General features: G+C 44.0%; 1 protein-coding gene across 1 annotated transcript in view; it reads left to right on the top strand.

The window, feature by feature from the left end:
- The window catches only part of LOC122802497 (Golgi pH regulator), a 467,960-nt gene that overhangs the window by 346,765 nt on the left and 93,244 nt on the right, over positions 1 to 27,951 (top strand). The window contains exon 13 of the mRNA XM_044072150.1: positions 22,898 to 22,963. Coding sequence (XP_043928085.1) covers positions 22,898 to 22,963 — 66 coding nt within the window. The remainder of the gene's footprint in view (positions 1 to 22,897; positions 22,964 to 27,951) is intronic.

The following is a 27,951-nucleotide window of genomic DNA, read 5'->3' as shown; positions in this document are numbered from 1 at the left end:
AAAAAACTTATGGTCTCAACACAGCCAAAGCCTAGAGGACGTAATCCCACTTATTCCATGTCTGCAAAAGGAATTTTTATGGTGGGCTCAAGCCAGTCAGCTAAACAAAGGCCTGTCTTTCAACAGACCTCAAGCAGGTCAAATGATTACAACAGACGCCTCAGACCATGGATGGGGGGCGCACATGGAGGGCAGATGCATTCAAGGTCTATGGACACCAAAGGAAAGACATCTGCACATAAACCAAAAGGAGATGTTGGCAGTGATACATGTAATCGAGACTTTCGAAAAATCACTACAACAAGGACATTTGCTAATAAGGACAGACAACACCACTGTCATGTGGTACATAAACAAGCAGGGAGGCACTCATTCTTATCCCCTCTGCAGACTAACAATGCTTCTCTGGGAAAAATCCCTGAGCCTGAAGATACATTTACAATCCCAGTTTGTACCAGGCAAGGACAATGTACTGGCAGACAAGCTGAGCAGAAATTTCATGGATCCACACAAGTGGATGCTACACCCTTACATTTTCTCTCAACTGACAAAGACATGGGGAAGACCGGACGTAGATCTTTTTGCTTCCCACTTAAATCATCACCTGGAAAAGTTCTGCACAAGGGCTCACCATCCTCTAGCCTGGAAAACGGATGCTCTCTCCTTCAGCTGGAATTCTCTAAAAATGTATGCATTCCCTCCTCTGCCTCTGCTGACCAAGGTGATACTGAAGATCAAAGCAGAACAACCAACAGGCATCTTGATAGCTCCAGACTGGCCAAGGCAATACTGGTACCCTTTGCTATTGAGCATAACTCGAACCAAACCATGGCCTCTGACCCTATGGCCCCTGCTCCTAACACAACACAATTACAGGACTGTACATCAAGACCTGAAAACATTACATCTGACAGCCTGGAGGCTACCATGACTTCTCCAACTAACTCTCTTTCCAAATCAGTTCAAGAGATCTTGCTGGAAGCATGCAGACCTTCCACCAGAAAAACCTATTCAGCCAAGTGGAAGAGATTCAGCATCTGGAATGCCAAAAGGGGTCAGGACACATTACCGAGTATACCTCAGATATTAGAATACTTAGCAGAACTGTTTCATACTGGACTCTCATACTCTTCAATTCATGCCTCAGCAATCTCAGCAAAATACAACCGTGACCCTCCAGTGTTTTCTCATCCTCTGCTGAGACAGTTTCTAAGAGGGATAAAGAATATCAAACCTCCCAGAAAACAGCCAGTACCTGCATGGGACCTCAATTTCGTGTTGGAAAAATTAACTCTTCCTCCATTTGAGCCAGCAGCAACTTCAGAAATGCAATTTCTTTCATGGAAAACGGTCTTATTATTGGCAGTCACATCTGCAAGAAGAGTGTCGGAGATACAGGCACTCATGGCAGTGCCTCCCTTCCTCATTTTTCATCAAGACAGAGTTTCTCTAAGAACCAATCCTACATTCATGCCAAAAGTTATTTCCAGGGTGTCTCTAAATCAAGCTATTCACCTGCCTACTTTCTTCCCCAATCCTCAAAATAAGGGGGAAAAACTACTGCATACTTTGGACATACACAGACAACTACGTTACTACTTGGACAGAACTAAGGCCACCAGGAAGTCTGGCCAACTGTTTGTAGCCTATGCTGCTGGAGTACAAGGAAAAGCAATCTCCAAACAAACAATTTCAAAATGGATTGGACATTGCATCAGATTCTGCTATTCTTTCCATGGAAAAGTTGTGCCAGCCAATATTAGGCCACATTCCACCAGAGCTATAGCCACTTCCACAGCTTTCCTAAGAGGAGTGGCAACAAAGGACATTTTAGAGGGTGCTACATGGAGCTCCATGCATACATTTACCTAGCACTACAACCTGTCCTTATACTCCAGATCCCGAGCAGGCTTTGCTTCGGCAGTCCTGCAGGGGATTTTAGCTACACCATCCTTATCATAGTTCCATCCACCCCCAGCCTGGCTATGGTATTCAAACCCATATGTTATGACTGCAGTTGCATTCTTCAAGGACATAGTACAGTTTTGTACCTACCATAAATGTAGATGTCCGATAGATATGCAACTGCAGTCGGATTTTCCCACCCTCCTACCCCTCTGTAGATTTCTTTTTGGGTCCCTACCCCTTTTCCCATTAGCTGGGGGTATTTCCTATGGTGTATCTGTTTATTACTGTTGTGCATGTTTGGGATTATTTTTATCCATTTACCAAATTTAGCCTTCCTAGGAGGACACCTGGCATCTGGGGCAAGAAACACTGAAGAAGATGGCGTCGGCCGATGCCTTTATACTCCAGCCGTTGTGACGTCGGAGAGGAGGCGACACCAGCCGACGCCAGACCCAGACTTTGGAATTCGGCCGACCGAGGGCTGCCTGAGGCAGGACAACCCATATGTTATGACTGCAGTTGCATATCTATCGGACATCTACATTTATGGTAGGTACAAAACTGTACTTTCTTCCTTCCTTTTGACCCTTGGGAGAGAATTGACAAGGACAGATTGGTAGAGGGGATTATATATATTTTCTTTGACTTCCACAGATTTCCATCACTTCTCTTGTCAGTTATCCTATCCTGTCAGAAACAAGCAACAAGTTAACACAGTTAAGGCTCCTACACATAGCACAAATGGAAAACTATAATTCAAAGTGGAACAAGTTAACACAGTTAAGGCTCCTACACATAGCACAAATGGAAAACTATAATTCAAAGTGGAACAAGTTAACACAGTTAAGGCTCCTACACATAGCACAAATGGAAAACTATAATTCAAAGTGGAAAGAGATAATGATGAAACAGGGGAGCAGCTCAAATAACAAGGACAGACCAGAATTTTGGATGCAGAACTTTAAGAAGAACAGTAGTCATACAGAATATTATATTCATAAAGTAGCAGAAGGTCTTCTAAGAACTAAGCCAACATGGTAATGGAGAAAGGAGATTCCGCAGACAGGGATGAGTGCAGTTAGGGATAAAAATAATAGAGAAGAGGGGGCTGGAATATATTGGGGAAAACTGGCAAAGGAACCAAGGTATTGAGAGCAAATTACTAGAAAAGGTAAAGTAATAGAATGGAAAGATGCCAAGAGCTTATTTGGACTGCAGGCTAGAGTTTGCCTTCCGTATCAAGGCTAGATATCAAAGTATAGGCAAAGGGAAAGAAATAGGCGGTCCTAAATGAGACCAACACTGGTTGACTTTTTAATAGAATCTGTAACAGAAGTTGCCATTAAGAAATGTATAATTAGTAGAGCGTATAAAATATTGCACGATAACTATAAGAATCAATCAGAGGAGGTTAGGAAGGATTGGGAAGAGAGATTAGATGAGCAGTTCTCAAAGAAAAAAATGGGAGATATATGTAAGTCTCCCAAATATGCGCCCAAATCTAGAAGATTTAGGATCTTTGCCTGGAATTGCTTACAAAGGTCTTTCCACTCTACCTATATTTACCTTGAATGGCTCAATGCACTGGAAGGAAAATCTCCTTACTGATACCATTAAGAAATCTCTCCTGCCTCGTCTCTCGCTAGTGAAAAGAATTGCCTAAGGGCAACGTCATCTCATCTATGTCAAAATTTCACTCTTATAGCTGAGCTGGGTCTACAGCACATCCTAATAGCCTTAGAAGCCCAAAAATAACAATGGCTCATTGATTTGGCCAGATACTAGTTGCTAGTACAACCAGGCTGCTATATTTTAACAGTTTCTGCCTAAACTAAATCATTTACGGCCCGTAGAAGAACCAGAACTTTTTTACCAACTAAAGTTTGATTTTACTTGTTGACTGTGAACTTTTGCATTATAAATAAGAGAAGAACGTACTGTATAAATATAGAGTTAAAGTTAAAAGGTACCCTACATACTTAGTCCGTAAGAATCCTGTGGTCTGGATTAAGTCCCTTTGTCATCATTTACCATAAAATCTAACAATGGCACCATAATTTCCCCAGAACCAAGTACTAAACTATTAGGTGTAATAGTTGACAATAATCTTAAGTTTGTTGCCCATGTCGACCGAACTATTAAAACAGTCAATAAGAAACTCTGCTCTTTGTATGAGATTAAACTATTCCTAACCCCATCTGCTAGGACTGTGGTGAACATTTGCTATCAACCCTTCTTTATTCCTCTCCTATTTTCACAAACCTAAGTAAGTCTGACCTCATTAAACTCACTAGCTGCTATAATAACATAGCCAGATTTGCCGCAGTTTCAGCATATAGAACACATCACTGTCTTAACCGTGAATCACTAGGCTGGCTAGAACTACTCTGCCAACTTCAGTATAACCACTTAATAGTTGCTCACAAAGTTCTCTGCCAACCAGAAAGCACAGCCATACTTAAAAATATTATCACCCCGTACAGTAACCTAAAAGCACTCTACTCTTCCAACAGAATGCTAGTACAAACTGTTAAATCCAGCAACTTAGCTGGTGAATCATTATTTACCAACTCTGTTGGCAAAACCTGCAATGTACTTCCTGATGAACTTACTGCAGTCCCCTCCTTAACCCAATTTAAAATCTCTCTTAAACACCTAAAAATGCATTGCTTATGCCCCTGTACAAACCCTGAGTAACCTCTTCTCAATTACTATGCATCACTGAACACCTTGACTACATGTAGAAACTTTCATTATCATAACTCCGATACATCAGCTGTTTTAGAAGATTAATTACATGTCTCTTATCTATTGGAATGTACTACTGAATGATATGAAAACTTGCACAACTATGTACTACTAAAAATGAATGTGTTCTCGCATAAAAGTTAATAATTGTAAAGTTTTTCTGTATGTATTCCGGCAAATCTGGAATATGTATGTATGTGTTCTTTTATAAAAGTCTATAATTGCAAAGTTTCTCTGTATGTATCTATGTTTGGGGCTTTTCTCCCCGGGCCTCGGTGAAAATGGACCTATATTCAGTCGGACTTTCCCAGTTAACAAATGTAAAATAAAATAAATCAATAAATTTGTATATCCCAAGCAGACTTCAAATAATTTTTTTCTCAGGTAGACAGCAAATGTTGCAGGTGTGATGGGGCAGAAAGTTAACTGGGAACATATTTTCTTGGAGTGTAATGAGTTGGCAGATTTTAAAGATTCCCTGCTGACTGCTCTGTTGGAGATGCTGGGTGAGAAAATAGGAGTATCCAGGGAAATTATTTTTTTGATCTAAGATACAAAATCGGAATTGCCTAGACATAGTAAGGCCTTGCTGAGTCTAATTGTGATGGCTGCCAAAAAAACAATTACTAGAAAATGGAAATCAAAATCTAAACCAGCTTAACTAGAAGTAGTGAAGATAATAACAGAGATAAAACGGGAACTGGGATCTTTAGAAAAGGGTAGGAGCAAACTACATAGGAAAAATGGGAATTGTGGGATCAATACATGCAGAGGCTGAATGAGGTTTAAAAGAAGGCAGGATTTGAATGAGCTATGTAATGGCTGATTAACAGTCAGAAAGTTAAAAGTGATGTATAATGTTTTCAGCTACAGTTGTGTCACACAGTTTGGGATGTATAATGTTTTGCAACTGAGATTGTGGCCACTATGGTTTATTGTCATTTATATAAATGTAACATGGCCTAATGTCATGCATGATAATTCAGTAAAGATTATTTTTTTTATTTTTTATTTTTAAAAGAAAAAGCAACAAGGAAGGAGATCTTAAAGCTGCTCAAAACAAGCTAACCAAGAGGTCCCACCAGATCAGAGAGTGCCAGGCTATCGTCAGGTTATTCTTGGTGCCAAATACAAATAACTTCAGTAACTTCAGGCCTGTTTTACATCTCAGTAGCTTAAATGTTTGTCTCCCAAAAGAAACCTTTACAATAGTCCTTAATTGTAAGTCCGAAGGAGACTGTGCTCTTTGGGCCTCCACATCTGCTATCTCTGCATAAAAATAGCTAGGGAGTCCAGCAGTGTTCTGCATTTGAAAGTTAAAGCTAGTCATTACTAAGTCAAGGCTTTCCCCTTTGACCTCACCTCACCCTCCCAGTGTGTTTACCAAATATCAGTAGTAACAGGTCACAAAAGACTTCTGTACGCTAGAAGTTTCCCATGGCAGGACTCCTGGCTGTTTGTTGCTCCATAATGGGTAAATTTGGTTCACAAGAGGAAGTAGCTACTCAATCCATTCTCTTCTGTCAGAGTAACAGTCAGTCTTGTAAAGTCCCAATTGCTCTCTTTTTAGTCATTTACATTTGTAGACCACAGTATGTAAAGTCTTTCTTCCCCAGGACAAGGTGATCTCTCTTTAGGCAGATAATTGTTTTCATTCACTCAGAGAAATTTGATGCAGTTGAGTTAGACCCTTGTATTATCCTTCTTACTTATGCCAGATTTCATGTGACTGTCCTTCAGTGGACAGTCTGTGATGTCCTTCAAGGATGCATCTGCAGTCATCACATATGGGTTGTCCTGCCTCAGGCAGCCCTTCGGTCGGCCGGATTCCAAAGTCTGGGTCCGGCGTCCGCTGATGTCGCACTTTCCCCGACGTCAGAGTGCCTGGGGTATAAAAGCATCAGCCGACGCCATCTTCCTCTGTCTTTCTTGCCGCGTGGTGCCCGAAGCAGAAGCAGTTCGCAAGTGCCGGTCGGCCAGCTCCTGTAATTCAGCTACCGAAGACTTCAAAAAGCTAAGTACCCCGTTGGGGACTCTTTCTTGCCTCAGCCGATGTCAGATAAAGTTAATAATTGTTTAACTTGTGGGAAACAAATACCTCATAAGGATTTCCACTCTTACTGCCTACCCTGTCTAGGCCCAGACCACGACGTTTCGGCCTGTTCAGCCTGTGCTTCCTTCAACCAACGCACTCTTAGACGTCGGACGGAGTTTGCAGAGGAATTTTTGGGGCTAGTTTTTTATAAGATGCCATCGGCGCTCCGACTTCTCATTTAGTTAAGAAACGGAAGGACAAGGACCGACACACGCGGGCCGCGGTTTCGGCTGAAACCACGGCCAGGCCTATCGCGAGTGTCTCGGTCTTGGCTGAAACAGAGTCCTTGGTACTTCCAATTACGAATCTCAACCGACTACCTCGGTCCCGGAGGCCCCGGGTGAGTCGGTTATTGAATTTCCAACAGAAACTGGTGTCCTGGAACCTTCCGACACCATTCCTTTAGACAAATCTACACCAGCACGTGGTGCAGCCAGGCCTCCTGCATCCATGTCCATTAAGGCATTCTCCAGGGCTAAAGCTGCTAAACTCTCAAAAGCTTTGCCTCCCAAGGTAATCCCTCAGAGACCCTCTACTGGTTCACAGATTCTAAGCTTAGCAGAGAATCTTATCTCCTTAATTAGGGGCTCACAACCTCATCCAGACAGGGGCTCTCAACCTCCTCCAGACAAAAGGCCCAGGGTTGAGCCCTCTGATACCCACTCCTCAGATGAGGCCTATGATGGCTCTACTCTCTCGGACCACCAGGAGGAGGCTTTTTCGGCCTACGAGGATTCTGATGCAGAGGAATCTATTCCCTCGACCTCCCCTCCTGAAGAGTTTTCCTTTGGGGAGACACTACACACCATGAGAGAGCATTTCCAATGGCAGGGCCAGGAATTCTCTGATTCCAGGAAAAGATTAAGGACCTTTTTACATTTGCCTCAGAATAGGCCTTTAGCTATTCCTCCTGTTTTGAATGTCATTGATGATGTGTACTCTGACTCTAGTACAACCCCTGATTCTCTCCCTCCGGCTCCTGCCAAACCCGATAGGTACTACAGGGTCCCAGACTCGCATCTTTACCTTTACAAGGTCCACTCTGCTGATCCAGAAACTATTTCCCAGGGCCCTAAAGGGGTTGCAGCTGCCACTGCTAAAAATCCTCTCCCCTCTGAAAGGGAGTCCAGAGCTTTAGAGAGATGGGGTAAAAAAGTGTATACTTCTGCTACTCTTTCTATGAGGGCATGACATTGTCAATTTCATATGATACAGTACCAAGAGTATTTGTTAGATGAATTGCATAAAAAACTGTCTTCACCTGATCCCCTAGACCGTAAGTCACTTCAGGATCTGGTACATAACTCACAACAGGTTAGTAACCATTTCTTGCAATGTGGTTATGATGCATTGGAAGCTTCATGTAGGTCCGCTATGACTGGCGCAGTCATACGTAGGCATGCTTGGCTGAAGGAACAACCTCTGCCAGACCATGTTAAAGCAAAGCTGCTGGATGCTCCTCTGGAAAAGCAAAAGTTATTTGGCTCCACGGCTCAGGAGGTCCTAAAGAAATTTGAAGAAAAGGCAAAATCCGTACAAACAGTCAAGGATTTTCTCCAAGTACAACCACCAAGATTCAGCAGGAATTGGCCTTCCAAGAATTGGTCCTTTCCAGACACAGAGAGGTTTCAGAGAGGCAAGAACAGGCATGCCAGAGGTAGAGGGCAAGCTAGAGGCTCCTACAGAGGGCGTCAATGGCAGCCTCCCATCCAGAGAGGTAATGCAGGACCTTCAACTGCTGCACAAGGACAGGCTCAATTACTTTACTTTGACACCGCCAACCAGGGCTCAATTAGAAGCACCTTTGGGCGGAAAGCTTTCTTTAGTCTCAGAAAATTGGCACAGTATTACAAGGGACAAATGGACACTACAAATAATAGACAAAGGATACAGGTTTAATTTCCACACATTACCAAAAAGAAAGGGCATGCCAGACCTGCCACCGAATCAAAGGGCAGAGGCTTTGAAACAAATTTCCAGCTTAATGCAAATGAAAGCTATAGAGAAGGTTCCTCTCTCAGAACAAGGCCAAGGATTTTATTCCAGACTATTCCTTGTTCCAAGAAAAGAAAAACAATGGAGGCCTATTCTCGACTTGTCCGCACTGAATACTTATCTCATTGTGCCAAAATTCAAAATGCTGACTCTACAGCAGCTCCTTCCCATGCTGGGCAAGGGGTCTTGGCTGGTAACTCTAGACCTTAAGGAGGCATACCTGCATGTCCCTATCAGACAAAGTTGCAGAAGACACCTCAGATTTCTTGCAGGGTCAGAGCATTATCAATTCTCAGCATTGCCCTTTGGCTTATCTACTGCGCCCAGAGTATTCACGAAATGCCTGGCATCAGTAGTTGCACACTGCAGACTTCAGGGGATTCAAATATACCCATATCTGGAAGACTGCCTTATACAAGCGGACAGCCAACAAACTTTGGTAAAACACTTGAATTATGCCATCCACCTACTTCAGGCCTTGGGATATACAGTCAACTTTCACAAATCAAGACTTGTTCCATCCCAAAGAATAACCTTTCTGGGTGCAGATCTAGATACAACCACCCAAATAGCCTTCCTCACAGAAGAAAAACAAAATCAGCTACCAGATTACTTCAAAAACCTGATGAGACAAACCCAGCTGACTGCAAGGAAAATCCTGCAGGCCCTGGGTTACATGGCTTCTTGCATCCTTCTGATTCCGCAAGCAAGATTACATATGAGGAAACTACAATGGTACCTAAGGAGTTTATGGACTCAGCACAGTCACAGCCTGGAAACTTTAATACCACTCATTCCATGCCTGCAAAAGGAATTTCTGTGGTGGGCTCAAGCAAGCCAGTCAAACAGGGATCTGCCTTTCAGCAAACCAATAGCCAGCCAAACCATTACAACAGACGCTTCAGACCACGGATGGGGAGCGCACATGGAGGGCAGATGCATTCAAGGTCTGTGGTCACAAAAAGAGCTACGCATGCACATAAACCAAAAGGAAATGCTGGCAGTGATGCATGCAGTTGAAGCCTTCAAACCCTTTCTGCATCATGGCCATCTGCTAATAACAGAAAACACCACGGTTATGTGGTACATAAACAAGCAAGGAGGCACCCATTCCTATCCTCTTTGCAGGCTGGCAATGAATCTATGGGAACTTTCCTTGAAATTCAATATACAGCTACAATCCCAGTTTGTGCCAGGGAAAGACAATATACTGGCGGACAGCTTAAGCAGAAATATCATGGATGCACATGAATGGATGCTGCACCCAGACATCTTTCTACAGATAACACAATCATGGGGGAGGCCGGACTTAGATCTCTTTGCCTCCCCCCACAATCATCAACTGAAGAAATTCTGCTCAAGGACATACCACCCACAAGCATGGAAAGTGGACGCCCTCTCTTTCAGCTGGAGAACTCTAACAGTGTATGCATTTCCACCTCTCCCATTAATGACCAAGGTTTTACTGAAGATCAGGACAGAGCAGCCAAAAGTGATTCTGATAGCTCCGGACTGGCCAAGACAGCACTGGGTACCCACTGTTAAAGAGCCTGTCATGCACAAAACCATGGCCTCTTCCTCTATGGCCACTTCTACTGACACAGCACAATTACAAAACTCTGCATTCCAACTTGAAAACCTTGCAACTAACAGCCTGGAAAATACCTTGACTCCTCCCCAGGACAAGCTATCCCAGAGAGTGAAAGATATTATTATGGAAGCTCGCCGGCCTTCCACAAGAAAGGCCTATTCAGCAAAATGGAAAAGATTTCACATTTGGAACACCACAAAGGGTCTAGATGCGACAGTGATGAACATGGCACATATCCTGGAATACTTGGCAGAAATGTTCCACAATGGTCTGTCTTACTCTTCCATTAAAATTCATGCTTCAGCAATTTCAGCAGAGTACAATACTGATCCACCTGTCTTCTCTCATCCTCTCCTAAGACAGTTTCTAAGAGGAATCAAAAACATCAATCCTCCAAGGAAACCACCTCTACCTACTTGGGACCTTAACTTCGTGCTGGAAAAACTAACACTGCCTCCCGTTGAACCAGCAGCATCTGCAGAACTACAGTTCCTGTCTTGGAAGACTGCTTTCCTTCTGGCCATAACCTCAGCAAGAAGAGTATCTGAGTTACAGGCCCTTATGGCAGTACAGCCATTCCTTATTTTTCATCAGGACAGAGTTTCATTGAGAACCAATCCTACATTTATGCCAAAGGTAGTATCCAGGGTTTCATTAAATCAAGCTATTCACTTGCCTACCTTCTTTCCAAATCCACAAAACAAAGGGGAGAAACTTCTGCACACCCTGGACATACACAGACAGTTGCGCTACTACTTGGACAGAACTAAAGGTTACAGAAAAAACGACCAGCCGTTGGTAGCATATGCTGCTGGTACACAAGGAAAAGCAATTTCCAAACAGACAATTTCAAAATGGATAGGGAATTGCATATGTTTTTGTTACTCCTTTCATGGAAAAACCGTGCCAGCTAACATTAGACCTCATTCCACGAGAGCCACAGCCACCTCCACAGCTTTCTTAAGAGGGGTGGCTACCAAGGACATTTTAGAAGCTGCTACATGGAGCTCCGTGCATACATTTGCCAGGCATTACAATTTACCTTTATATTCCAGATCCAGAGCAGGCTTTGCTACGGCAGTCCTGCAGGGCATTTTAGCTACACCATCCTTTACATAGTTCCTCCACCCCAGATTGGCTATGGTATTCTACCCATATGTGATGACTGCAGATGCATCCTTGAAGGACCTAGTACAGTTTTGTACCTACCATAAATGTAGATGTCCGATAGGTATGCATCTGCAGTCAGGTTTACCCTCCCTCCTTCCCCTCTGTGGTATTTCTTGGGTATTTACCCCTCTTATAGCTAGCTGGGGGGATCTATTATGGTGTATTTGTTTTTATATTATTGTGCATGCTTGGACTTTTTAATGCATCTCTCCAAATTTAGCCTTCCTTAGAGGGCATCTGGCATCTGGGGCAAGAAAAACTGAGGAAGATGGCGTCGGCTGATGCTTTTATACCCCAGGCGCTCTGACGTCGAGGAAAGTGCGACATCAGCCGACGCCAGACCCAGACTTTGGAATCCGGCCGACCGAAGGGCTGCCTGAGGCAGGACAACCCATATGTGATGACTGCAGATGCATACCTATCGGACATCTACATTTATGGTAGGTACAAAACTGTACTTTCAGTGGTCTAGTGACTACAACATATTGATTCACTGCCCTTTGCAATTTGAAAACTGAAAGCTAACAGTTGCACCTAGAGTACTAACCAGCAGTCAAAGAGCCCGTTTCAGTTCCAGACTCCTCAGGCTACATTCCACTTGGCTAGGGAAGCATTATAGTTAACAGGTCTTTCAGGGTTCCTACTTGCCACAGCAGTCTGACCTGCTTACAATTTTCTTGCATTTCAGGGCAGATGTTCTAAGTGTTTCACTGTTGCAGTCATCACTTGTGGGATATCCCTGCTGTGGTAGCCCTCGGCCAGACCGAATACCAGAGTCAATGATTTCTGCATCAGCTGCTGTCGCCTGTAGACTGACGTCAGGTCATCAGTGCTATAAAGCAAGGTGGCTGACACCATTACATCAGTCTTTCTTGCCGTGGAACCCGTAGCAGAAGCAGTTCACAAGTGTGCCGGTCGGTCACTACCAGAGTTCGGATCACAGCTGAAAACATCTAAAGCTAAGTATACCATTGGGGATCTCTTTTTCTTGCACTAACCGATGTCCGAAAAAGTTAATAATTGCCTTGCCTGTGGAAAGCAAATCCCACACCAAGACTTCCATTCCCACTGCGTTACATGTTTAGGCCCAGACCACGACGTAGCCTGCTGTCAGTTCTGTACCCTATTTAACGAGAGAGCTGTTTGTCGGAGAGCTCTTTTTGTTGATAGATATTTTTGTCCTCCAGCTTCTCATATGGCATCAATTAGCCAACCATCAGCAGAACCTCCAAAAAAGCATAATGATAAGAATAGAGACAGACCTCAAAAGGCCAAGTCTTCCGACGACTGTTCTGCAAAACAGCTAGTCAGTATTCCGGAATTCAGTGAGGTGCTTTCCCAGCCCCTGATGCCCAATGCGATTGCCATGCAGGCCTCTACTGAGACCCTTTCGGAGTCCGGTATGCCGCAGAAATCTTTTTCATCTTCAGAGCCTTTGGCTGTCTCTGCCTCGGTTGGGTCCAGAGCTGCTAGGCAGGTGCCGGCTTCCGAGGATGTACTTTGCACTACTGATTGCAGTTATAAACCGACATCTTCACTCCCGACTGCTGCAAATCTAAGACCAATGACTTCTCTTAGGCCTAGAAGCCAGGCCACCCCTAGGAAATCTTCCTCTAGCCACCATCTTCCTCCCGCCCCTCCACCCCAGGTGCAGATGCTTAAGATGGCAGAAGATCGTATTTCCCTTATCAGGGGCAGTCAGGCTTCTTCTAAAAGAAAAAGACTTCCTTCTCCAGAATTATTGACAGAACAGGATTCTGAGGAATCAGGTTATTCGGACATAGAAGAGGATCAGCAACCTCTTACTGCTTATGAGGATTCAGATGCAGAGGAATCCATCCCTTTTGCCTCCCCGCCAGAAGATTTTTCCTTTGGGGAAACCCTCCATACCCTTAGGGAGCATTTCCAATGGGAAACTCAGGATTTCCCTCAATCCAAGAAAAGGCTTAGAGAATTTCTAGACCTTCCTCAGCACAGACCTCTTGCCATCCCCCAGTTTTAGATGTGGTGGATGATGTTTTCCTTGAATCCAGTTTAGCCCCAGATGCCATTCCTCCTGCTCCCAGTAAGCCTGACAGGTACTACAGGGTACCAGACATGCGCAAATTCCTGTACCGTAATCTTGTTGCAGACCCAGAGGTCATTACACGGGGACCTAAAGGAGCTAGGGCGAGTTCAGCAAGGAACCCTACTCCTTCGGATAAAGAGGCCAGAGCTCTGGATAGATAGCGAATAGAGGTATACACCTCTGCAACCTTAGCCATTAGAGCTCTCAACTGTCAGTTTCATATGTTAAAATATCAACAGCACACTTTGTAACTATTAAAGCAAAAGATTTCTACTTTTCTTGACTGTGTCAATTCTAAGGAGCTAGCAGATTTTTTGCACTCCTGTTGTCGAGTGACTAGGCATTCTTTACACTGCAGATATGATGCATTATATGCCTGTAGTAGGGCAGCAGTGTCTGGATCTGTCATTCGGAGACATGCATGGTTGATGGAACAACATCTACCTGATCATGTCAAGTCTATGTTAATTGATGCACCTTTGGACAAAGACCGCTTGTTTGGGGAAAAAGCAGAAGAGCTGCTTAAGAAAATGGAAGACAAAGTAATATCTATGCAAACAGTAAAAGATTTCTTTCAAGTTCAACCTCCTAGATTCAGCAGGAACTTTCCGTGTAAGCACTGGTCTTTTCCTGCCCCTAGCAGACAGGGACAAGCTAAGCCCTGCAGGGACAGGCCACCCAGGTTCCTACAGCAGGGACAACCAAGAGAACCAAACTGTGGACCACATCCACCTCTAAGGCAGGGAGTTCTAAGACATTCCTGTATGGCAAAAACTCTCAATGACTCCCTTCCCCCCCCTCTGCCCTTCCTTCACCCAAAAGCTCGGAGGAAGGCTGTCCCTCTGCAAAGAAAATTGGCTGTCTGTAACCAAGGACCAATGGGTCTTAAAGATCATTTTCACGGATACAAATTCAATTTCTACAAACTCCCTATCCCCAAAGGGTACCCAGACTTCCTGCCAAATCAGTGGGCAGAGGGATTAAAACAAATCCAAACCCTCATATCTCAGGGGGCAGTAGAACCTGTTCCTACAGATCAAGCAGGCAAAGGCTTCTATTCCAGGCTATTCCTTGTTCCCAGAAAGGAGGGAACTTGGCGCCCCATCTTGGATCTATCAATTCTTAACACCTCCCTGGTGGTTCCCAAATTCAAAATGCTAACCTTGCAGCAGCTGCTGCCTATGCTGACAAAAAATGCCTGGTTAGTGACCCTGGATCTAAAAGATGCATCCCTCCATATCCCCATAAGGGAGTCCTGCAAAAAATTCCTGTGTTTCAGAGCAGGCTCACAGCACTTTCAATTGTTTGCTCTTCCCTTTGGCTTCTCTACTGCTCCCAGGGTTTTCAGCAAATGCCTGGCCCTGGCCATAGCATTCTGCAGACAGAAAAACATTCAGATTTATCCCTATCTGGATGACTGCCTCATCCAAGCAGAGAGCAAAGAAAATCTCCTGCAGGACTTCATCTTCATAAAAAAACTTCTCACTTCCTTGGGATTCAGTGTCATCTTCCTTGGAGCTCTGCTGGACACAGCATCCCAAATGGCCTTCCTAACCTCAGAGAAGCAGAAAAATCACGTCTCTCTACTTTACTCAGCTGGCATCCCAAAGTCAGCTCACAGCAAGGACGTTCTTGTAAGCCCTGGGTTACATGGCTTCTTGCATCCTTCTGATTCCTCTGGCCAGACTGCACATGAGGAAACTTCAGTGGTACCTAAGGAACCTTTGGTGCCACATTCTCAACCTCTGGAGACCTCCCTCCCGCTGATCCCCCGTATAAGGGCAGAGTTGCTCTGTTGGGCAGAGGCTTGTGCCAAGAACCAGGGACTTCCCTTCTTCCACTGCCCAACAGACCAGTCCCTCACCACCACTGCTTCAGAAGTAGCCTGGGGGCACCCATCTAGGGGGCAGGTGCACCCAGGGCCTTTGGGATGCCAAACTCCTTCCCTTACACATCAACCGGAAGGAAATGCTTGCAGTACAGAAGGCTCAGACATCCTTCCAGCCTGATCTCAATGCAGGGGTTCTCCTTGTCAAAGCAGACAACACCACAGTAATGTGGTACATCAACAAACAGGGAGGGACTCAATCTTACCCCCTGTGCAAGCTAGCCATGAACCTCTGGCTGACTGCCTCATCCGTGGGATTACACCTGATAGCCCAATACCTCCCATGAATCAACAACACCCTGGCAGACCACTTAAGCAGACACATTGTGGACCCCCATGAATAGCAGCTCCATGGAAAAGTCTTCCACAGAGTCACTCAGGTGTGGGGAACCTAAAGGCAGACTTATTTGTTTCACACCTCAACCATTAGCTACAGAAATTTTGCACCAGGGAATTTCGCCACCTAGTATGGAAGGTGGATGTCTTAACCTTCCCTTGGAACTCCCTCTTTGTGTACGCCTTCCCCCCTCTTCCTCTTGTTCCCAAGGTACTCATCAAGATCAGGGAGGAAGGGCCCAAGGCCATCCTCATTGCTCCAGATTGGCCCAGGCAACATTGGTACCCCTTGCTGCGCAGTGTCACATCACATCTGCCCTGGCAGCTTCCACAGATCCCAAACCTCCTCACTCAAGCAAGGGGGGAAGTGCTGCACCCAGACTTGCAGACTCTCAAGCTATCAGCATGGCTGATACTCCCATAGTAAGGGAAGGGCCCTTGCTAAGCAAACAGGTGCTGGACATTCTCACAGAAGCCAGGAGGCCATGCACCAGAAGATCTTACACAGGAAAATGGAAAAGATTTTGTTCCTGGTGCCGGGCCAGAGGGGCCACTTCATCCCTATCTACAGTCCCTCTCATCCTGGAATATCTAGCGGAGTTACTGAATAGTGGCCTCTCTTTTTCTTTGGTTAAGATTCATGTTTCAGCCATTTCTGCTCAGTTTAACACAGACCAGCCTTTGTTCTCTCACCCTTTGATTAAGCAATTCCTAAGAGGGGCTTCTAACTTTAGGCCTCTCAGAAGGCCTCCTACACCAGCGTGGGACCTTAATTTTGTTCTGGAAAAACTGATCCTGCCCTCATTTGACCCTGCTGCCTCAGCAGAACTGAAAGTCCTCTCTTGAAAGACTGCCTTTTTGCTGGCCATCACTTCAGCCAGAAGGGTTTCTGAACTGCAGGCACTGATGGCCATTGAGCCCTTCATTATTTTCCATGCAGACAGGGTGTCCCTTAGGACCAACCCCTCCTTTATGCCCAAGGTGATATCAAATGTGACTCTCAGGCCATTCATCTGCCTACCTTCTTCCCCAACCCTCAAAACAAGGGGGAAAGAATTCTGCACTCCCTGGACGTGCACAGGCAGCTCAGATACTACCTGGACCATACTAAACCCTTCAGAAAAACAGACCAACTTCTTGTCAGTTTTGTCTTAGGAGCAGAGGGGAAGCCCATCTCCAAGCAGACTGTCTCTAAATTGATATCACACTGTATCCATTTCTGCTACAGTTTTCATGGGAAACCTCCCCCTAAGTCTGTTTGCACCCATTCCACTAGGGCAGCCTCCACTTCCACAGCATTCCTCAGAGGAGTCCCCACCAGTGACATCTTGGAAGCTGCCACCTGGATGTCTGTCCATACCTTCACAAAGCATTATCGCCTTCCTCTTTTGTCCAAGGCTAGGGCAGGGTTTGCATATGCAGTACTGCAGGGCCTCCTTACACCTGCCTAGGTCTCTTCATACTAACCTACCACCCTTCTCTTCAGCTTTGGAAATTTGCAGTCCTGGTTTCCCTCCCTCCTTCCCCCTTATCTTTTTTTTTTTTTTTTTTGGGGGACATAAGCTTCTTGGGGTGGTGGTTCACCACCTTGTCTTGTGTGTCTGATCTCCTGAGGCTTCTGTCTGGTTAAGGCAAGAAAAACTGATGTAATGGCATCAGTCACCTTGCTATATAGAACTGATGACCTGTCTACAGGCGACAGCAGCTGATGCAGAAAAACATTGACTCTGGTATTCAGGCCGGCTGAGGGCTACCACATCAGGGATAACCCACAGGTGATGACTGCAACAGTGAATGCACTCTAACATCTACATTTATGGTAAGTGTACACATCTGTACTTTTTGTTGACTTTGCTGACCTTTCCGGACTCTCTACCTCAGGGAGCCATTTCCATTCATTTGGACAGCATGCCCATCATTTGTTATATCAGCAGGCAAGAAAGAAATGCATTTCAACCATCTGTGCCAGGTGTCAGTGATAGTGTAGCAGCGACCATCAAGGCAGTTTTCTAATAGAGATCACATGCCAGAAATCAGTTCTGTGGCTGACTGACTTGGCCTTTGCGTCTTAATTTTTCATAAATGGTCATTGAGCCTCTTAGTGACAAAAGGATTTTTTCACCTCTAGCATATTGTACTGTGTGATTTTTCTTGTTTCTGCAATATGCCAAGTGCCCCATTTTCCCTTCCCTGATAGGGGGCAGGGGAGAGTTTCAGGCCAGAAACCCCCCACCACATGAGGCCAAACAGACTTCTTTATAGTTTTCATACATTTCCTGTGTTGATGATGTTCATAGAGGATGCCATACTCTTCAGAGCCAAGGTCATTCTATACCACCCTTCCAGCATATATTAACCTGATTTTCTTTGGTGAAACCCCTTCTTTTACAGCAGTCTGTTTGCCTTTATCCCTTTAAGACACTATTTTCTATAGTAATCATCAGTAAATCTGACACAGATCTCCACAAATTCAAACTGACAAGCCTGGCTTTTCCAATTCCATTGATATAGCTAAATAACCTGTCTCCTCTCCGAGGGTAGTTTCCATCATTTTCTTTTTGGAGTCATTTTACTCTAACAAGGACAACTGGAACTTGTTGGTTCTGTGTGAGACAACTGGAACTTGTTGGTTCTATGTGAGACAACTGGAACTTGTTGGTTCTGTGTGAGCATCTAATAGAGGCATAAATTGATTTACAGCACCTAATCTGTTATATTTTTTTTCTTGTGTGTCTGAAATTTTTGGTGCTTGTCTCATGTACACAAGTTCATAGGTTCATAGTTGGATACGAGGCTAACTGCCTTGAAGGGTCATTTTAAGCTTAGCCAGTAATCCATGATCAGAATCAAACCCTGCATTTTGTGTCTTTTGTAAGGTGACGACCTTAACCATTATGCCATTTGACAGCCAGCCCCTTCATTCCAGTTTAGACGCTTACATTATTTGCCACATGGAAAGGTTGCCAGTTTAATCCTTACCAACCTGCTGAAACTAGGGTAGCTAGTAGCTGTAGCATAGTTCAGATCCAGGCCTGCTGCTTCTGGAACTGTTTGTAGTGGTTTGTTTGTTCTAACCATGTTTTCCAGGCCATCTTGGAATGGAAGGGGCCTTTCTGCAGCTTTGTGAGAGAATTGTGCTGTTTGGGACCTGACTGATAAAGGGGGGCCTGTCTGGGGCTTGGAGTAAATATCACCACTGGTCCGTTTGAACCTTGTTAGAGTTTTTTTTTTTTTTCAAGTTTTGTCTTCTGGTATTTAGGCCCTGCATTTGGGCAAGTTTCTACATGTCTCTGTGTTGTGCAGCACTGCTCATTACCGTGCAATTGTGTGCCAAAGCTGGACAGCTAAATTCAACAAATATTCCCTTAAAACCCAGGCCAAAATATCCATTCACTGAGCTCCTCAAAGATTGTTTCTGAAAAGCCACCCCCAGTGACATTAGTCTTCAACCTGACAGTATGGACATTTTAGACTACCCTTGTTTCTCCTGCCAACCTTGTTGACTTGGGTCTCTTGAGGCAGTGTAGCAATTGCCTGATATACACAGACAACCAAATAAGCAAAATAAGACCAGTAGCTCAATGTTCACAAATTTTAATAAAACAGCAAAGCTTTCGAGACAACAGCTGTTTTTCAATGCATTCGAATTACAGTCAGTTATTGATCCCCCTCCATGGGTCATGGCAAACATGAACCCTCCATGGGTCATGGCAAACATCTTAACCAAACTGAAGACAATTCAAATTTTACCGAACACACTGGTTATGGGGGATTTCAATTATCCTACCATCAACTGGGAAACCTACTCTAGCCCAAACTTGCTAGTACAAAAGTTGCTTGATTTTGTGAATTCAAATGCCCTGGAAAAAATTGTCCAGACCCAGACAAGAGGAACAAACATTCTAGATCTGGTCCTCACCAACATGTCAAATGCACTGCTGACCACAAATCAGTCACCTTCAAACTGACACTAACTCCAGAACTCTCAAAGGGTGAAATTAGACTAAAAAACTTCACCAAGGCAAACTATGCCCTCCTAGTTTAAGGTATAAATGCATTCCAAGCCCCACCCCAAGCTGAAAGTGGTAACTACGCTGAAGCTTACACTAAAGCCTTGTACAGTCAGTTGCACAAGTGTATAAACTTGGCTGTGCCAGAAATAATCAAAGCCACAGCCCCTAGCAAAAACAAGCTGTCATAGACATCCAGCATCAGCAAACTCTACAATAAATGCAAAACGTTGCTGTCCAAGAAAATAAAGACAAAGTCCCAACAATGGAAAAGCACCCTTCTCACCCTCAACAGGCAAATAAGACAACTTGACAAATCCTTCAAGAGCTCCTTAAGTACTGCCATGGATAACCATAAGGCCTTTTACAGCTACATATGTAACTTAAAGGGTAGAACTCAAGCATGGGTAGAATTAGTGGCAAATGGTATCACATACACTGACCCCAGAGATAGCAAACCTGCTAGCGGTTAGGTTTGGAGAAAATTTCACTCCCTTATCCCCTCCTAACTTACAACAAGCCCTCCCCAAAACTTCCCCACTACCTTACATGTCTGAAGAGCATGTCCTCAAAGCCCTGTCCAAGGCAAAAAAATACATCCTCTATGGGACCAGATGATATCCCAGGCCGTCTTCTAAACAGGCTAAAACATGAACTAGCATCACTATTAAGTACCCTTTTCAGTCATAGCCTAACCAAAAGCTTTGTTCCTGCTGAATGGAGAATAGCTGCAGTTATTCCCCTCCACAAAGGTGGCCTAGCAACAGACCTGGGGAACTATAGTCCCATAAGCCTGACCAGCATCATCTGTAGGGCCATGAAACTTATTATGGACCTCATAAATAAAGACATAGGTGACCTCCAAACCCTGAATCCTACCCAGTTCGGCTTCATGAAGGGCAGATCCTGCTTGTTAAATCTGGTGGATTTCTTTAAAAGTGTGACCACGGTCATTGATGAGGGCAACTCTGTGCACACAGCATACCTCAACTTGGCAAAGGCTTTCAACACAATCCCACTTTCAGGCATTGTTGACAAACTTAGCAAACTGAGTGTAAACCCCTTTTGTTGTAAAATGGGTTGCCATCTGGCTCACAAACCGGACACACCCTATCAAAGTAGGTGACTCCACATCCACTAGAAGACCTGTTACCAGTGGTGTGTCCACAGGGGTCAGTGCTGGGCCCCCTACTGTCTGGTGTATACTTCTCAGAAGTTCAGGTCAAAACTAAAGTGCTGTGGCTGACCAAGTTTGCAGACGACTACAAACTAGGTGCAATCACTGAATCCTCAAATTAATGTCAGTATACTCCACTAGAGACTCAAGCAGACCAACAACTAGTGTACTAGTCACGGTCTCAAAGTGAATGCAAAGAAATGCATCATCATTCCCTTTGGCACAAACAATGTCCCTTCACACTATTAAATCAACAACAGTACCCATGAAGTGCTAAGGGACCTGGGATCACAGATTGACTGTGACCTTAACTTCAACCACTATGTGTCTACTGTAGTAAGGAAAGCTTTCCACGTAGCACACTTGATTAGTAAAGGTATCACCTCAAGGGTAAAAGAGGTCATAACCCCCTGTACTCAGCACTTATCTGGCCCTTAATTGAGTATAACACCCCATTCAGCATGTACATATGAAGCACCAGCACCAGTTAGAGAGATCTCAGAGGTAACTAACAAAGAAGATCAAGGACCTCCAGCATATGCCTTACACAGACCGACTAAAATCCCTGTCACTGTACTCTGTATCGTATAGACTTCTTAGGGGAAACTTATGCCTGGCCTACAGAGCAATCCAAGACCTAAACTAATGAACTTGCTGCATATCCGTACATCAAATGGATCTAGGACTACCTGTTCCAGGGACTTAAATTTGGTCTGCAGCTTACATAGGACATACAGGAGGGACAGATTTATCTCCCAGTGACTGCCACATCCTTGAAACAGGCTACCAATTCATGTGAAACAAAGCACCTCTATGACACTGTTCAAGTGGAACATGGATAAGTGGATGGGGTACCGTAAATTCTTACCGGGGGTACCATCCACAACCCTCCTGGATATGGGCAGTCATCACTAAATGCAGTCTTGGGTACTGACTAGCATTTCTGTGGTATTACATTATACCTCAAAAAAGCACTGAAGAATAAGAACGCTGACTTCGACGGATGCCAGAACATGCTCACTATCCACAGATACAACCCCAGTCTCCTGGGATAAAGTGACAAAGTAAAAGGACTCTCCAAATGACAATGTAGTCAAAAAATCTTCATTAATAGACCATACGTTAGAATAAAAAAAAATCTTCATTTATTGTGCAATACGTTAAGCGCTTTCACTCACTCAAACGTGAGCTCTCACGTTTGAGTGAGTGAAAGCGCTTAACGTATTGCACAATAAATGAAGATGTTTTTATTCTAACATATGGTCTATTAATATTTTGGCAGGAGAATTAGTTAAGGAGCCTATCCCAAAACTCACCAGAAGTGGATCTCCTGTTCTTCAGTAGAGTTGTATAGTTATAGTAAAAACAGATCAGTAAGAAGATCCATATTCAGTGACATGCCCTCCTTTCATCCCACCCACCATCCCACATTCAGTGCTGTCCTTTTCCTGAGTTTTGCTTTGTGCTTTCCTGTGGTCAGCACATTTCACTAAAGAACTAGGCAATTAGGTGGTGAGTGATGCATGATGGATAGGGGAAAGTTTCAGGCAGTCTTGATAAGCTTTAAAGTTTTTCAGTGGCATCAGTTACAGAAAATGGACCTTCCTACAGAACTGTCATTATGTTAAGTACACTATTTGATTTTTTTTTATATCTTTCTGTGCAGGCAGATGAAGATGCTGTCTTAAATTGCTTTTGTTTACCATTTAAATACTCTAATACTGAGAGAGCTCTGGGGAATTCAGAATAGTACCGAGTTGTATAACAGGAGTACTCTGTAAGTTTAGACTTCAGAAAGATACGTGGCATTTTGTGCCATGCTTGTAATTAAGCAGTTTGGAGATATTCAGCAAAAGGAGGGTTTTGTAATGAAATGTGTGATCTTACCCATCGTTTTTCTTCTTATTTCAGTTTTTCTATGCGATTTCAAGCATTAAATCCTCGAATGTAATCGTGTTGGTTCTGGCACAGATAATGGTGAGTACAATTTTAACTTCGGTGTTTGCTGTATGATACTGAAAGTGTTAAATACATTTTTTGCTGCAAAAGTCGGAGACATCGTGCATCTCTGTAAACCTATGACAATCCTAGCACGTCTGTAAAGCTATGACAATCCTAGCATGATATCATGAGGGCTTGCATCTGACTTTCTTTTTTCTTCATTCATTCGATTTACAGGTAAGTGAACTTGGCCCCATGAGCCTGTTCTTTTATTTCTGATCTAGTTACAGTAAAATTCAGACTGTAAAAGCACAATAAAAAAGAAACCGAGAACAATTTTAGATCAGCTTAACATGATCAGTATTAAGTTATTTATAATGTGCGCTGTGATAAGTGCCTAGTTAAGAGGCCACCATTAATGTTTATAAGTAACTACAGTTTATGCAGTAGCATCTGAACAACAACACTTGACGTGTTTCCTAAGACGGGGCTAAAGCTGGTTTATGTAATTAGACACTTTGGTTAGCTGTCCAAGTTCATTTGGTTGAATATTGCAGATTGTTAGGACCGTCACAGAGAAGGCATATAGGGTCCAAATGGAGAAAAGAAATCCACAAGAAAATGAGAGTAGTATTGCTAGAACTGAATTGGTGAGTGCCTTCATGGTGTGGACCCTTTTTTTTCTTTACTAAGTCTGCCCAAGGTAACACTAATATATAGACTGTTTTTTATAGGTTCATAGGTAAATATCAGACTATCATTTTGCAGACTATTACAAGCCTATCAAAAAACAAAGGTTAGAATCAAATCCTGTACCTTCTGTCTGTGAGGTAATGGTCTTAAACATTATGCCAAGCCCTTCTCCCAGACCAACGAGCCCCCTTTTATGTCTAAAGTTTATAGGTTCATAGGTAAATACTAGGCTGTCAGTCCACAGGCAATTACAGGCCTAGCCAAAAACCAGAGGTCAGAATTAAAATGGGTGCTTTTGTATCTTTGAGGTTAAGACCTTAACCATTATGCCACCGCTGCCCCTATCATGTAAATTAAAAAAGCTTGGTGTACAGGACCAGGGATAAGAGTGCCCCATCCTGCTGTACGTACTTGTGCCACGGCACAGGAAAAAGCAGTGTAGAATCCTCGGGACATGGAAACATCCCTACCACAGGGTTAGATGAGGCAGGCACAGTGGGAGGATGCCCCCTATGGCAAAAGGAAGTAGTAGTCCACAAGACCACAAAACCTGACTGCCCAAAAAAGAGAGGACAAAGAGTGACTATTGAGGATAAGAAAACTGTTACTCAAGAAGTCCAGAATTTCCAGCTAGGGGATATTCAGAAGAATTAAGAGGGATATTAGAGGAAAGAAAAAAAATTGCACAAAAAAGCTGTCAAAAGCTTCAAATAAAAATCTAGTCCCTTAACAGAGCAGATCAACAAAAAAAATACAAAAAAAATTATGCTGCCCAGAAAAAGAGAGAAGAAGAGAGAAAATGTAATGAGCAAAAACCAGAGCGTTTTGAAAGTGCAAAAATGAAACATGGACATACAATACAGAAAGCCAAACTAATCAATACAGAAATGCAGCTGGAAAGGTGTTTGAAGAGAAATACAGGCAAAGGCACCCAGATATGGAAAATTTCACAATACAGAAAAAAGTAAGATCACAAAAGGGGAACGTAGAAAAAAAGATTATTGGGGTAGACGTTAAACATAAACTGAAGTTAAGGATTATTTGTGACATGAAAGATTTAGTGTGGAGTCTCCCAACATGGGCAGTGTCACTTCCAGGTAGAACAGTGGGCAGCAGATTAGGGAGAAATAGGTGGAGCAGGAGGCATCTAAAGATTTGCCACATGGTGATTCCATGGAGCTTTCTGCAGGAGACCAATACAAAAGTCCAGTTGAAGTTACACACCAAGGGAAGGAGCAGGAAACGGTGTCACTTCTGACAATGTTGAGGAGTGATCGGCCATTTGAGTTCCCATATGAAGGAGCAGCAGATGAAGCAGCTTGCATCTGAAGAGGATATGCCACAGGAAGATGCACTGGAACTTTCTATAGAATACTTGCATGAAACGGAGAGCAAAGAAGTTGGTCTCAGTCTAGAAGAAAATGATCTAACTGAAGAGCTGCATGATTTAACAGAGAGATGGATAACATATTAAGATAGACAAAAGAAGTAAATTACAGAAAGTAAGTAAGACCCAAAGGATGGAAGACTGATATAACAGATAAATGCAGTAATCAGGACCGTTAAGAGAGATCCATGTGATATAACAGAAATAAATAGGATGAATTACTGTGCAGCTAAACTAATAATGGATAAAGTTTTACCACAAAAATGTAGAGTAACCACACTCACTACAATTCCAGTCTCACATAGACCTACCACGACAGCAAACCAAACACATAAACACACAAAAACATACTCGGAGGCTCTAAATAAAAATCTGCCTAAGCAGCAGAGACCTCCAAAGCAGACACCCAAGCAACCGCTACCCCAAAACAAAACACGTGCAACACATAGCTCACAAAGCCAGTGTACCGAACAGTCACAGCCCTTAAGGCTAAACAACACACCTGATACACTTGTAATAGGTGACTCTATCGTCAGGCACACTGACGTCCCGCTCACCAGGCTGAACAAGGAGAAGGTCATGGTGAGCTGCCTGTCAGGCGCTAGGATCCGCCACATAACAAGCACTCGGGTCACTCCAAGGCAAGCACAAATATGACTCAGTCATTGTCCATGCTGGCGTGAATGACCTGAGACGTACCTCCCTGGACTACATGAAAAGAGACATAGAGGAGCTCTCTGAGCATGTGGCCCAGGCCGGTATGACCCTGACCTTGAGTAGCATCTTACCCTCACCAAGAATGATGCCACAATATGAAGACAAGATGATCAATTTCAACAATTGGCTTAAGTATTGGTGTCATTCAAAGGGGATCCAATGCCTGTCAGCCTGGGATGACATGCTCGACAGGCCACAATGCTTCGCTAGGGACGGCTTGCACCTGTCACCCCTGGGCTTTCGGATATTGGCAAAGGCTCTTGCTACCCCCATAGTGCCTTTTTTAGGCAAGGCTCAAAAGACAAACCCACCTCCATAGGTATCACAAGGGATAAGAAACTAAGAGTAATGCTACTCAACGCCAGAAGTCTAAACCTCTCCTTATAATGGAGAACATCGATATCTGTGCAGTAACAGAAACCTGGTTCAAGGCTCCCGAGAGCATCCCAGCACTACCAGGTTATATCTCATACCATGCCTTTCGGCCCCAAAACTTGGACCGAACCAGAAAAGGAGGGGGAGTATCAATATTCCTCAAAGATGCCCACACCTCCAGGTTGGTGGCACAGCACGAAGCATCAGAGACTATCCATGTGCAACTAACAGTGGTAAAACTGCCTTCCAGTTTACAGCCTGCTACAGACCACCTTCCCAAACCCAGGAACCCCACTTGGCCTTACTGAGAACACTAGAAAATATGAAGGTCTCTCCAAACACCATTATATTGGGCGACTTCAACTACCCAAACATAGACTGGGAGCATTACTCTAGCTCCAACACCCTAGCTCAAAGATTCCTAGAATTTATAAACTCATATGCTATGGAACAACTTGTTACCACTCCCACAAGAGGGGAAAACATACTGGACCTGATCATCACCAACATGGGGACTCTATGCTCCAGACCAGAAGTGTATCCCTCACTGGTAAGATCAGATCATAAACTAATCTCACTGGATATTCACATCCCGACCCCACCCCCTGCCCAGAAAACCACAGTGAAAAACTTCTCTAAAGCAAATTTCACACTCCTCAAAACCGAGGTGGAATCCTTCAAAGCCCCCGGGCTTGTGGAAAATACGGCCCAGACCGCAGAATCCTTTATAAACGCACTCTATGAACACCTTCAGGAATGCATGGATCATGCAATCCCAAATAAAACCAAGACCCAATCCTCCAAAGACAGACGTCCTGTCTGGTGGACCCCAGCCATAAACAAACTATACAATAGAAGGAGGAAGCTACTACATGATAGAGCAAAATCCCAAAAAGGGAAGGCATCTCTGATCAGTGTTAGCAAAAAACTACGGGCACTCATAAAATCCGTCTAAGGCCAGCTTTGAGAGAAAAATTGCACAGGACACTAAGGATAATCACAAGGCTTTCTTTAGTTATATTAGAAACCTGGGTGGGAATTCCCAGATATGCTCAGAATTAGTCCAAAGTGACAAAAAATACACCAAACCCACAGACATTGCCAACATCCTAGCTGACAGGTTCAGCGCAAACTTCTCCCCACCAAAAGGGCAAATATCTATCCCAGCAGAGTGCTGCCCCCCTGACATCTCAGATGCTCAGGTAAGAGCCGCCCTCTCCAAAGCAAAAAAACACAGCATCAATGGGACCAGATGGTGTCCCAGGCTGCGTCCTACATGAACTCCAAGAAGAGCTAAACCCAAACATAAAACTACTGTTCAATCTCAGCCTTACCACAGGATATGTACCCAAAGAGTGGCGTACAGCAACAGTGGTCCCTCTCCACAAAGGTGGTGCCTCAATGGATCCTGGAAACTATTGCCCCATAAGCCTGACTAGCTTGGTCTGCAAAGCTATGGAAAGGATCATCATGGACCTCGTAAAAAAAGATATTGGGGACCTACAGACACTGGATCCTACCCAGTTCAGCTTTGTTAAGGGCAGATCCTGCCTCTTAAACCTGGTCGATTTCTTTGAAACAGTCACCAAGGCCATTGACGAGGGGAAGGTGGTCCACACAGCCTACCTGGACCTCGCAAAAGCCTTCAATACAATACCCCACTCGGGCATTATAGATAAGCTCACCAGCTTAAATATAAACCCCTATGTCACTAGACGGGTTGCAAACTGGCTCAAGGACAGAACCCACATGGTTAGAATTGCTGGAGCCATGTCAGACTCCAAACCAGTTACAAGTCGCGTCCCACAAGGCTCAGTCCTGGGACCTCTCCTGTTCGGTATATATTTCTCGG

The sequence above is a fragment of the Protopterus annectens genome, chromosome 5.part0, assembly GCF_019279795.1.
Source record: "Protopterus annectens isolate FY-2018-M chromosome 5.part0, PAN1.0, whole genome shotgun sequence".
Taxonomy (NCBI): domain Eukaryota; kingdom Metazoa; phylum Chordata; order Ceratodontiformes; family Protopteridae; genus Protopterus; species Protopterus annectens.
Note: the sequence above shows the minus strand (reverse complement) of the source record. Positions and strands in the feature narration are given on the sequence as shown.